We start from the raw sequence: 13,465 nt of genomic DNA, 5'->3' as shown, positions 1-13,465 counted from the left end.
CAGCCTTTGGTTCTGGAGGCTATTTTTACTCCCCTTCTCTTCTCTGTTGTATTACAAGCAAAGCCACAATTACAAACAGCAGAATTAATGGGCCTAAAAAGGAAATGGAACTGAATGCATCCCAAACCAGGCAATTTTAGAAATCTAAACTCATAATTTATATTTAAGGATAAACTGAAACTTAAATCCAGCATAAAATTTAAAAATATATCCAGTATAACATAAAATCATTAGACATATATATTTATGAAACCTGATCTGTTCTAATTTTATACTCGAATCTTGATGTTCTTTACATATGATAGGAAACAGATGAAAAATCTTATACGCATAGTAAAAAGCCTTAGATTTTTTTATCCTTTTAAATAAAGTATTTCCTGGGGTTTGATGGAAAAAGAAAAAAGTTTTCATCTAAAAATAACTGTGGCTTGGCAAGGTGGTATAAGTGGTTTAGCAATTCAAAATAACAGTGTCACACCTAGAAAAGCTCGGTATTATTTTTACTGAGAGAAATGAGTGATACAGTTTTTCCAGGAAAATTATGCAAATGGTTCAAGGGACATTTACTCATAAGTTCCCTATTTCATGCTGTGGCACAAGAGAGCCTATTTAAACTGAAAAATATCTGAAAAGTTGCAAGCAAAGAGACAAGCGCTATTACTCACTGAACTGATGTTTTTCTGAGTATTTTTTATCCTCTCCATCTCGGGAGTGTCTGGGACAGAAGAATAGTTACAGAGCATCTTCTCTGCTTCATCTTTGTACATCTTCTGAAAAATAATTTTAAAACATCTATTTCCTGCTTTCTTGGACCCAGGATATCCAAACTGCAAGAAAATATGCTTATTGCTGATTAGTCTCAACATCCTTGTACAGTATTTGTCTCAACCTCTCTCCTCCATTATATTGTTATCATTGTCTGTGAAGTACACACACTGAAATATATAATTTCACACACCATCCCACACTGAAAATATAAAATATAAATATATATATATAATATATTCTAATATATAGTCTATGTTTTCCCTTCACTATCAGGATATATCTATCCTTCTCATTAGGTAACATAAAAAGACCTGCAAGTAGACATAAACTATTAAAGTCACTTTACACGGCACGACAGGTGTAAATACAAATCAGAATCCAGCAGTAAGATTTTTTTACTACATGTAAATTAATTTGATATGGGTATGAAAGCCTCTACAGAGATAGAGAAGTCTTTTGAGCAATGCATGTCAGGCACTCATTGTTACACAGAATTAAAACATTCAGCCTTTGAACTAGTCCTACCTGGCTTGCTATTTCTGAAGCTTTTTTGACACGTTGTATTTCAGGAGTATATGGGCCAACTTGCATCCCTTTTCCTATAATTTCAGTCTCCAGATCCTTTTTATATTCCTTCTGAAGAAAAAAGCAGGGGAAAAAAAACATAACTATTTCTACAGTTATTTGTACGTGCTTTCTTCAAAGCTATTCTGACAGCACTGGTCTGACTTTAAAATAAATTCTTCACTTTCTTTACTTTTTTTTTTTTTTTTATTGTGCACTGCTGATTCCTTTCAGCCCAAGTACGTTCGAGATTTTATATTTTTGACATCTCATTGTGCTTTACTTCCAAAGTAATCTTAAGAGATTCATTCTGTACTCACCTGGCTTACAATTTCAGAAGCTTTTTTGGCTCGTTGTATATCAGGGGTATCCATGCCTACTCCCATTCCCTTTCCTTTAATTTCATTCTCCAAGTCTTTCTTGTATTCTTTCTGAAAAGAATAGCACTGGAAACACTCATATGTCTGGCAGCCAAATTCTTAAATTGTTGCTACTTTACTCTGTGAGAGTCCACTGGACAGCATTCTTGAAGCACCAAATAACTTTTGGTTCAACAGCATTAGCTCTATAGGATCTATCTATGAGGCACTTATGCTGTAGCTGCTAACCAGTTAAAAAACTCTTTTAAGAGACTGCTCACTTCAAATCTGACGTAGCATTTCACATCTACCTGTCTTTGCAGCTTTGGCAGTCGCAATCACAGTCACATGGAGACAAGACTTTCTTCCTCGGCTGTGCTTTGCAAAACAGGAGTCATAAGGCTTTAGCACCTCTCTAACTCTGTTTATCATTTGGCCCCAACTCAACAAGCAGCTATTTAGACCTAAAAGCAGCAGAGCCTGCAGCTACAGAATGCAGGCCATGCCAGACATGATTTGTGAGGAACAAGCACTACCTGCAAAAGATGATGGAAAGGTCAAAGTTCTGGGAAGTCTTAACTCTCCCATATGCTGATTATGCAACTTTTAGACTCTATGCAGCATATCGGATTAGGTATTTAGTGAAATTTGTGATATTGCCACTACCTAGATTGGAATCACCACCTGGAATTCTCAATGACAATAATTTGTTGCATTCTGTCAAACGGAAAGCTTGCACCAGGTACGGTACTGACCGTGCTTGCAATTTCAGTAGCTTTCTTGGCTCGTCTTATCTCAGGAGTATCTGGACCAACTTGCATGCCCTTTCCTTTAATTTCAGTTTCCAAGTCTTTCTTGTATTGTTTCTGTGAAAATAAAACCTCATACATTATATTCACAACAGCCAGAGAGTTACAGGTAGATTTTTGCACAAGAGATCTAATTTAAGAGTCAATTGAAAAATCTCAAGAGTCACAACTCTCAAGAGTCTTGGCAAGTTTTTGCCAGGAAAACACAAAACAAGCTACAGGAGGGAAACTTGAGCAGATATTCACTGAATGTACAAAACTCTACCACTGAATTTTTAATTTGGCATACAGTGGGGGGAAATCAGTCCATACAGCTTGCTACAATTATCCTCTAAAGTAAAGGGGAAGTTTAGCTCTGAAGAACATTGCATAATAAGATGGTACTTGGTGCCAGCCTAATTGAAACACATTTTACTTTTAAGAAAATATTTTATTTATGAAAAGACTACATGTTAGAAATTTAATACCATACAGAATTGTTTCCAATGAACTTTCAGAGCAGGAAGTTGTAATTTATTCATTTAATAGGTCTTTCCTGAACCATAGCCATTAGGCAAGTGGCAGTACTCATCCATGATTGTTGCTTTTTCCCCACAGCATAAATTATAAATAACCAGTAACCAGGAAACAAAATTAATATCTCATCTTCAGCTTATCCAAGCAAGGATGTATTTCTCATTCATCAGGAAATGATATTAAAATATAATACTGAAATATTGTATACAAAAGTTGTACTTTTTTTTTAATAAAAAATTAAAAGATTCTCAGGCTGTGCTATTTCTAGTACTAATCATTTTTTTATATTATAGTTTATCTCCGCCCGTGGAAAACAAGTTTGGGTTTTTTTCAAAATAAACACATATAACAAAAATATTTTCTTCTTTATTCTCCTGTTTGTTAACTATTTTTTAGGTTGTACATTAGTTAGAAAGAAGGAAAATATCCTTCTATTCAATGTAATGGTCTGATCACATAGCATAATGTTACAAGAACAAGACCAAAAAGACTTTCAGTCTTTCCTCTCTGTCTCACTCTGATGTGGAAATAAACGTGATAAAACAACTCTCTACTTCTCAAACTATATTTTTTTCCAAAAAGTAAAAGTTAATCTGTGAGAAGACATCATCTCTCTCTTCCTCTCTGCTAAAGATGGAATGGTAGATGTTTCCTCCTAGCTTCCTACTGTGTAAAACACCAAGGAAAAGATAATCCTGGGAGTTACAGCTATATATTCTTGTACTTGCTTACAGTAGCAAGGTTGGCCCTATGCACGGCATTCCCCCTGGTTCTTACGGCTATGTATGTACATCTGTGCAAATAAACATGAATATATATACATATGAATATATAGCAGCCTTCTAGTACTCAAAGAGGGCCTACAAGAGAGCTGGAAAGGGACTTTTTACAAGGGCATGTAGTGATAGGACAAGGGGCAATGGCTGTAAACTGAAAGAGGGTAGATCTAGATTAGATCTAAGGAAGAAATTCTTCACTCAGAGGGTGGTGAGGCACTTGAACAGGTTGCCCAGAGAAGCTTCCACATCCCTGGAAGTGTTCAAGGCCAAGTTGGATAGGGCTTTGAGCAACCTGGTCTAGTGGAAGGTGTCCCTGCCCATGGCAGGGGGATTGGAACTAGATGATCTTTGAGGTACCTTCCAACTCAAACCATTCTATGAATCTATTTGCATTGGATGAACCACAAGCTCAAGAAAATTCATTTCTTCAGGAGCAACTCTAATTTTGGAAAAGGTTTTCACAAGTAGAATAGCTTGTTTGGATAAAAGATCTTCCCAACATGCGTGGCGGTCATTAGCAATAGTTATTTTCAGACAGCAGCTACGTGATTCCAAAAAACTCAGAATTATTTCATTGACTTTTCCTTGCAAGTCCATTAATAGTCAACTCTTTTTCCATTCTAGTATTAATTATACTAACTGAACAAATAAATCAACAGAAAAATGAACCTGACCCCACTAACAATTTCCATTGACCTTTCAATTGCCTGAAAATCTAAAATATTTCTCATAAGTTGTTTTTTTTCCACAGCTTTTCTATATACTTAAAGTAAAACAGAAATAGCCTTAATTTTAATACTTACTCATTTCATTGTAGATTATGTAATAAAAAACTGGAATATTTTCAGTAGAGTACAACATAAAGAGTGAACTTTCTGTGACATCAATAACCTTGACTAGCATAACATACCTCATTTAGTATTTGAGCTGCGTTTTTCACTCTAATCAAATCCGGTGTATCTTCAAACACTGTCATTCCTTTTCCTTTCATCCCTTCTTCCAAATCTTTTCTATACTCTTTCTAAGGATTTAAAAGAAAAAAGAAAGATTTCTCCACTTAATATTGTGTGCAAGATCTTGAAAAAACATGCCACTTATTAAATGTCTGAAGGTTCTCTTTGAAATTTCTATGAAATATGAATTAGCCGAAGTACAGGTTTCAGAGTTAAAATAGAATTGGAAATCATGAAATCAAAAGGTGCAATGTTGAAAAAGTGAAAAGGTTTTAATGTAGTCTTGTATTTTTCTGTTGTGCTCTTGAAAAATAGTTCTCTCCTATACAGCACTAGCACACTGTTTAGGGGCCACAGCTGCCTCTCTACAGACATTTTAACCACTGCAGCATTTGCTTTTACAGACCAATATACACTGTGCTGCAGTTTTTACTTCTGTTCCACTAATGGCATCACGATCAGGATGGATGCCCTGAACACTATACTAGGACCTGTTAAAATGACTGCTTGATAAATTATGATGTAGAAGCAATATTCCTACCATATCACTTCTGAGCTTCTCAGACTCTGCACTGATAAGATCTATCAACATTTAGCAACTGCAGCCTCCGGAGTACTCAAATGTTCAGTATAAAATTAAAAGCACACTAGAATGTGCCCATGGACATTTGGTTTTTGTCTTCCCAATTCCTAGAGAGCTGATATCAGCCTACTGAAGTTAAAGTTTTGTAAAGATTTTTAATTGCTTTTTCCATCTCCAGGTTTGGGTTAGATTTTTTTAAACAAGGAAATAGAAAAAAAAAAAAAAAAAAAAAAATTTGGAAGGATTTATATAGATGTGAATTACCACTCCTAATCATGTATTAAATTTCAGAAGCAGAAGTGAGCACCTTTGTCGGTATATAAGTTCTTTATTTAAACAAAAGGAAATCAGGTATTTCTAAAGAAGCTTCTCTTTATCACCAGAAGTATGTCCTACAACGAGCAGGAAACAACTTGTATTAATTTAGAACTATTAAATTCAGCTATCTCTTTTGAAAGAGTTGCGAGTATGGTTCCTTACAAGAAAGTTCTTATTGTTACAAAATGCAAAATATTTGCAGAATTCTCTACAGTGGGAAGGCAATAGAATAAGCCGGAACACAGCTGAGACTTAAAAAAAAAAATTTAATTGAACGAATAATTCATTTTTTTAATAACTCCATGTTCTTTTTCTTTCATGCAGTATCAATATACAGTTTACTATGAACCTTGACACAAAAACACTGAGCTACATCCTTGGCTATGAAGAAATGCATCATTTTGCTGAATCTTGAAAGACAGTAATTTATTTGACCTATGTAGTCTTTGGTTCTGGAATCTGTTACCTGAATGTGAATATAAAATAATCTGAAATTCATGCAGTTATGCATTAAAATACCATTTCCATTTTCTTATAGTCTTCTCCTCTGGCTCACAAGCACGGTTTACTCCCTAAGTAATGAGTCACAGAACTTGAGGAGGTAAGAATTAGGGAACCATTTAATGCATGTAGTACTATGGAGATAAGTTACACGGAAATTTTCAAAGATGAACATTACAGCACATCTGCGACTACACATGAACTAACGACTTCCGTGGACATTCAGCGTGTAGCAAGATTAACTCAATGAAATGCAAGCATTTGCATTTTTCGCTAGTCAGCAGGCATATACAAGACATGTACACACACAATGGTACTGCACAAACTAGACCTAGCTTGAGACTTGTCCACCTCACAGCCAAGCTTATTGTAATAAACTATTTATTGGAGAATGAATAATAAAGAAATATCTGAGGAGAAAAATCTTTTCTTTTCCCATATGAAATCTAGCACAGGTTGGGATAAGTTGTCTAAAGAACAAGGAAAGGAACAAGGTTTGAGGGTTTTTAATTCTAGCATTCCCAATTTGTTCATTCAGGCCACAGCAAAAACATCAATTCTTGATAGAATTATTATAAACAAGGTACTATAGGCTCCTAAATTCAAATGAAGGATATCTAGCAGCTCTGATATTTCTACCTATGAATACTCCTAAATTAGGTCAAATAGTGAGCCTAATTTATAGAAACAACCAATACTCAAAACCTGACATGAAAACAGTTTTAAATAACAATATAAAAAGACTAAAGATAGAAGGATTCTCAGCTACAGAAAAAAAAAGTTATTTCATTTATAACGCCACATACAAATGAAGAACACTGGACAAATATTAATGAAACAGCAGGCACACAGAAAACTTGCACCTTCTAACAAAATTTGTTTAAAGCAGATTATGTAATACCACAGCTATATTATGGAATTTTGGTCTTCTTTATTTTCATTCATAATATGTATAATAGATAATTATTTCAATTAAATTAGTTAAAAGTGACTACACACAGCTTGAGGCATCCATATAACCACAATAGACTATCATAAACCTGAAATAATGACTCAAAAGGAAAAATTGCCATCTGGACACTGACAGAAATCCTCCTTTTCACCCCTTCATCTATCTGGAAAGAACACTCCAGGCCCTCCTCAAAACCCTATCAAACAGATGTCTCTTGCAGCATGCCTGGAAGGTCACCAAATTTGGGCTATTTGAGCCCAGGGGAGGAACAAATTCCAAAACTGAGGCCCTCAGAGAGAATGTCCTGCAGTGATCCATTTTCTATAGAGTCATCTGATTTGTTCACTTAACTCTGTTTTCTGGTTCAGGTGTGCTGAGCTTTATCATTTCCTTATATTCATGAGGAAACTTCAAAAAGTGATTGATTCTTACTACAGGACTATTCAGAATATAAAATGACACGTTGCAATTTCTACTCATGTAGTCACTTTTGTAGTTAGCTACCAAGTTAACTGCAAGTTGTTCAGCACTCAGTAGCTTGTAGTGCTGCTGCTTATTGTTCATTTACATCTTAACAACAACAACAAAAAAAAGAAATAAAAATCCTTTACCTCTTTCAGAAGGCTAGTGACTTGTTTTATATGCAAGAACTCTGGTGTCTTGTCTAAATCCATTGAGGGTCTTCCCTTGATCCCTTCTTCAAAATCTTTGCGATACATTTTCTATTGAAGCAAAAGCAACAATTAGTGGTACATGCATGTGCACTTCCAAACATATTTCAGAAAGAACACTGTAAACAGATTTAGAAATGAGCCATGCCATAAATTAGTTATCACATTAATAAGCCACTTTATTACTTATTTCATTACATAGATTATCTATACAAGACACAAACAATTTAGACAAATATACATATATATGATATTTCCAAAGAGAAGGTTTAACCCGATCTATGAAAGAAACAATTTGCTTGGTAGAGAAAAGAGAGGACAAATGGCACACAAGGTAATAATTTTAAACACATAAAAATTTCTACCAAGAGGATGAAATCATCTGTTTTCCATGACACACAGCAAAAATAATGGAATCAAATTGCAGCATGGGAGACACAGGGAAACACTCTCTCAGGACAGATGATGAAGCACTGGGCTAGATTGTCTGGAAGGTCACGAAACCTCCACCATTGGAAGTTTTTAATAAAAAGAGAAAAATATGGCTTGACTTAGGACAGCCAGTGCTATTCTGGAGCCCAAGAACAGTCTTTTCCCCTTGCTGAGCTCCTCAGGCTGAACAGGCAGTGTGTTTCAGTCAAGGCATGGGGTCAGACAGGGCTTTGAGGCTTCACTCACTCCCACTTGAGAACCGTCCCTCATTAAAGATGGAATTAAAGTTAAAAAGTAAAAAAGTTAGCAATCTCTGATCTAGATGACCTCTTAAGCTTCTTCTCAATTAAATGATGCTACATATGATCTCTGTCTAGTGTTAGCATCAATGGTCGTTTGAGAAAAAATAAATTTGAAGGAAGAACTGAGCTACAGAATAGCAAAGAGAACTACTCAGTACTAATTCTACCATACCCTCAATTTATAAAACCTTTAAAATCTCCTTCATCCATTTTCTCAACCTTAGTGCAAGATGTGTTAGCTTCTCTGCTGATCTAAATTTTGCTAGTTCAAGCACAGTTTTACTAACCTCACTTTGCATCTTTTGAGCCTCCTTTGAAACCTGATACATTGGTGTATCCACAAACTCCAGCATTGATCTGCCTTTAGATCTTTCATAATTCTCTTTGTACTTGACCTAGGAAAATGAAAATAAATGTCGTTAACAGCTGAGAGAATGTTGTTTGCTACCGCGACAGACAAATCCTGTCTTAGCCATACTTCTTAGAGGTTTTGACCGGAAGACTCCTCCCAAATTTAACCTGTTGGAGAAATAGGGCAGCTAGACAAGAAATTTTTTTTCTTGAGTCATTTATTCTTTGCTTCAATCTGTCAGACCTAAAAATGGTCAATATTTGAAGACAGCAGGAGTGAAAAGCATCAATCACAATCTTAAACTAATTGCATGATTTTGGCTGAATGACCTATGTCTAAACAGTCAGCAGCTTTTCAACAGGAACCCCTGTCATGTTTCCATTGTAACAACAACAAAATCTGTTTCACACCCAGGCCCCACAGGTCTCTCCTCCGGGCTCAGCAGAACCATTCTAAAACGCACTTTTGTTTGTACCTGTGGGAAGGAAAACTACTGCATTAGCAGAGTATTGTCTTGGACCCACATTCCCCTTGCAGCTACCAATGACCATGACCTTAAAGCTAGCAGCAAAATCACACTGAAAAACATAGGGTTAAGACACTAACACACAACTTTTTGCTAACCCACAAAGCAAGCACACTTTGTCTAGAAACGTGGAGAAACCTTCTGAAAGTCATTCTCATTCTTTTGATTAAGATGGGCAAATACATCATCTAGCTCAATCAATCAGCCTGTGATACGGTGGAATATTCTACACAAGCCATAAAGGAAAGCAAATAGCTACAAATCAAAGTATGAGTAATATTTAATTCATCTGTCTCTCCAAAACTAGAAATGCCTGAATTTGAGAAAAGTGTGAATCTCTTTCCTCGTCAGGCCTCTGCACGAGGTTTGAGTCCTGCAAAAACACTCTCCTCTCACTTCACGGGGCACTCGTGATTGAATATGCACGGTACATCACTGTAATTTGTCATGCACTTTTGTGTCTGATTTAATCAGTTAGAATGCTGTATTTTTCTCTTTGCAAGATGTATTTATGATTGTGTATACCTGACCTTGAAGCACTGCATTTTCTTTGTGATGGATTTGTTCAGCTGTATCCGCGGTGAAATGATAGAAGCCCTTGCTTTGCTTAAATGATTTCTTATATTCATACTTAAACAAAAAATATCCAAGAATGTTTTCACAAACAAAACTCAGAAGGTTTTGCAATTTAAATATCGTTTAAAATAACTATAGGAGAAAAGCATAAAAGAAACTGTATTTTAAGTCTCCCAACTCAGGACTTCTCCTGATAAATATGAATTTAAAATATTGTGATGAAATGAAAAAATGATATGATAGAAAATAACTTTTGTAAGTTCCTAGAGAAAACGCTTGTCCTGCTCATCCAAATGTCAAATGTTTCTGTTCGCTAGAAAATAACCGTTTATTATTTACATTTGAAGTGCAAAGGAACACATATGATGGTCTGAGTTTGCCTCCTAGTGGAAAAAATTATAAATGTCACACAACAAAATCACTTCTGTAGTGGAAATGAAAATTATCTGTACAGATACAGACTTCACACTGTTACTCCATTCCTCAACTAACGGAACAAATTTTTAAAAAATAAATAATTCTATAAAATCAAATGAGGTAAATTACACAACCTTTTGCCATACCAAACTACAGCCACCAGATTCAGTCTCTTAAGTGCTATTTATTCACCCTGTTCCATGAAATGAAACACATCTAAGTTCCTTTTTTTTTTAGCCTGTAGTGCATTAACATCTCAAAGTTTCTACAATAGGAACAGATTTAAAATGTGCAAAACAATAAACTAGCTGTTATACATATATCAAAGTTTAAAATTTGATGTCCCTGTAGTTCATGCCAAAGAGAATTATGTGTATACCATACGAGGGGAAAGTTCCACCTTGTGAACTCCCTTCCTCATCAAAATAAAGAAAATAGGAGAAGTTTAACCTGTCAGAATCAGTCTGTGTCCAAACATACTCATCAAGCTTTCCTCTTAACTGCTGGAATTTATTCCCATGGAAACTGACTTGTACAACAGCTTTGCATTGGTATTATAGTATATGATGTGTTTCATAAAGTTGCACACACTTCTACACTCTAGGGCACTCAGCAAACCAGTTCAATCAACAAAATTAGTTTATGAGTTTAACCATACATGTTACAATGTACCACACTGGGGCAGGTGTGGCAGCAAAACCAGGCAATTAGGAAGAAGCTCTGTTATTTCAGAAAGAAAAAAACAAACAAACAAACAAACAAAACAGACCATACAATCAATCAGTCTTTGGAAATCAGTTAATGGCACAGTCAGGAAGACTGTTTCACACAGTGGAAGCAGACTTCAAGAAAGGTTTGGTATGAGCTGTGGAGAGACAAAGAGAACACAAAGAAATGTATTGGAAAAGTATGGAGAAAGGCAGGAGAGTAAGCCATCTTAAAATCAAAGAGATAACATGGGGAGGTTAAATCTGAGAAGGATTTTGCAAATGGGATTTCTGTAGAAGACAAATAGCTACTGGAGACCTTAGGGATTGACAAAGCATTCTTCCTCCTGCTTGCAGCAAGAAAAAATATCCATCAGCATCTGGACGATGCAAAAATCAGAGATGTAATATTTATGGAGTCCTCAGAAGAGGGCATAGACAATATGAATCAAGCCTTCCTGGGAAAAAAAAAAAGAAATAAATTTTGTAAGAAGTGAACTGCTTGAAGGGAAAGTCCAGGTTTCTGTCTCATTAGAGATAAGATGATGAATTGATGAAGTTCATTCTGAGGGTGTTCATTTAATCAGCAAAAAGAATGGCAATCTCACCTTATACTGAAAGAAACTAAGCAAAACAAGATTTGCAAGGAAAGAAGTATCTTAGATCAAGAAAGCTAAAAATAAACAAGGTTTCAGACATAAGAAGAAATGCTCAAGTACCAGAAGTCTATGTGATTCTCACACAGTATATTGTTCTAATAACTGAAACAACTCTAAAAGCTCTTTTTCTTCATTATGTCCGCCAACTATGATGGTTACACGCTACAGTCTACTACATATGTGACCATGAAGCAAGTACCAAAAATTTATGTATTCTGCAGTGACTATACATACTACATTCCTTACTACATATATTTTTCAGATCAGTCTTATAAAAGCAACTTACATCGCTATGTGTTTTGCTGATATTTAAAGCATGGTTTAAATATAGCAGGTTTGGTAGTTCAGAGGCTGGATCATGTAGGCTTTCCAAATCTTTCTTGTAATTCACCTGTAAAGAGAATTCAAGCTACGTAAAATAAAGATAAACAAAATAATTCACAACTTGGACACTGTGGCTGTACAGAAATACAAGGCATTAAGTGCTTGCCTGGACAATCTCTACCAGCCACTAGATGGTGGTCATTTACTACTATTTGGAGGAAAAGGAAAAAATCAATAAAGGATTCATTCTACTGAGCAAATATTTGGGAACTATGCAAACTTTTCCTAGAAAAGGACACTTACAACGAAATCACACTTCGTATGACTTTTCAGACTAGAAAGGGATTATTACTACTTTTTTCTTTTTTCTCCTCCCCACCCCCACTCCCGAAAAATTAAATCAAGACTATTTTCTTCAATACTATGAGTTTACTCATTTTAAACACTGTTGATTCTTGTTCTTTTTCTCTTGATTCAGGAATTACACTAACTGTCCAAATAAAAAGTCGTATATAAAACAGTTAAAGGGAAGTGCTTATGGATATTTTATTTAACACAGATTGCTTTCAGCAAAGATAAGCAATACAGTCAACTAAGGCAAAAGATAATATCACTTAATGAAGTAGGAGAAGATATCTTCCTATCACCCTATAGCAGGATTTTCTGTACTACTGATAGCTGGATGCCCATCTTTACAGGAAGATTAGCCACCTTACCTATCTTGGATGACAAACCTTTTAAATCAATACTTTCAGTCACCTCCACATATGTATTGTATTCTTTGCCAACTTAAGACTTCAAATCAACAATACTCAGTTTGCATATCTAATAAAAATTAATTCAATGAATTTTTTACAAAATGTTTGGATTTTTGAAACAATTGTATGTTCTGTTGAACCCTTCCCAGATCTGGCCTCTCCTGTTCCCATCAGGTGGTGCCCCACACTTTGGAAATGCCAGACTACAAAATGAAGGGTTGTCTCTTGGCTATTTGGGATCACAGCCTCAAAGAAGAGCTCACGTTTTTAGCATTAGACACACTGTTAAAGATATCATCCCAACAGCATTATCACTTGATACAGATGTTTTCTCCAATCCAACTCCAGTAGCAGGCACCCACGCTGAATCTAGTAACTGCTGTACTTTGTAATACTGTTCAGAAGATCAACCAGCAGAATGAAGTCTAAAAGATAGACATCAAGATCTGAGCTGCTCGTGCTAATCCCCTTCTACAACCACTGGAGAGATGCCAGCACTTCACTCCTCTAAAGACCAGCACCTACAACAGGTCAGAATTGCCCTATAGACCTCTTTACTTCTTTTCCAAATAAAATGGACCAAGCACAAAGCGATTGGCTTAGAGTAAGCAGCCATACCTTTTGACACACAAAATTAGG

The 13,465-nt window shown here is 35.6% G+C and overlaps 1 protein-coding gene across 4 annotated transcripts in view; it reads right to left on the bottom strand.

Annotated features, from left to right (window-relative positions):
• The window catches only part of NEBL (nebulette), a 278,991-nt gene that overhangs the window by 45,958 nt on the left and 219,568 nt on the right, over positions 1–13,465 (bottom strand). The window contains exons 10-18 of one of the 4 annotated variants that reach the window (XM_086614545.1): positions 12,031–12,135; positions 9,911–10,015; positions 8,795–8,902; positions 7,714–7,824; positions 4,706–4,816; positions 2,447–2,557; positions 1,653–1,763; positions 1,294–1,404; positions 666–770 (exon numbers count right to left, since the gene is read on the bottom strand). The exons of the other annotated variants lie outside the window; for them this stretch is intronic. Coding sequence (XP_086470671.1) covers positions 666–770; positions 1,294–1,404; positions 1,653–1,763; positions 2,447–2,557; positions 4,706–4,816; positions 7,714–7,824; positions 8,795–8,902; positions 9,911–10,015; positions 12,031–12,135 — 978 coding nt within the window. The remainder of the gene's footprint in view (positions 1–665; positions 771–1,293; positions 1,405–1,652; positions 1,764–2,446; positions 2,558–4,705; positions 4,817–7,713; positions 7,825–8,794; positions 8,903–9,910; positions 10,016–12,030; positions 12,136–13,465) is intronic. 4 annotated transcript variants of the gene reach the window in all.

This window comes from Tauraco erythrolophus, chromosome 7 (genome assembly GCF_009769465.1).
Source record: "Tauraco erythrolophus isolate bTauEry1 chromosome 7, bTauEry1.pri, whole genome shotgun sequence".
Classification (NCBI taxonomy): domain Eukaryota; kingdom Metazoa; phylum Chordata; class Aves; order Musophagiformes; family Musophagidae; genus Tauraco; species Tauraco erythrolophus.
The sequence above is the reverse complement of the archived record's forward strand: the minus strand, read 5'-3'. Positions and strand labels throughout refer to the sequence as shown.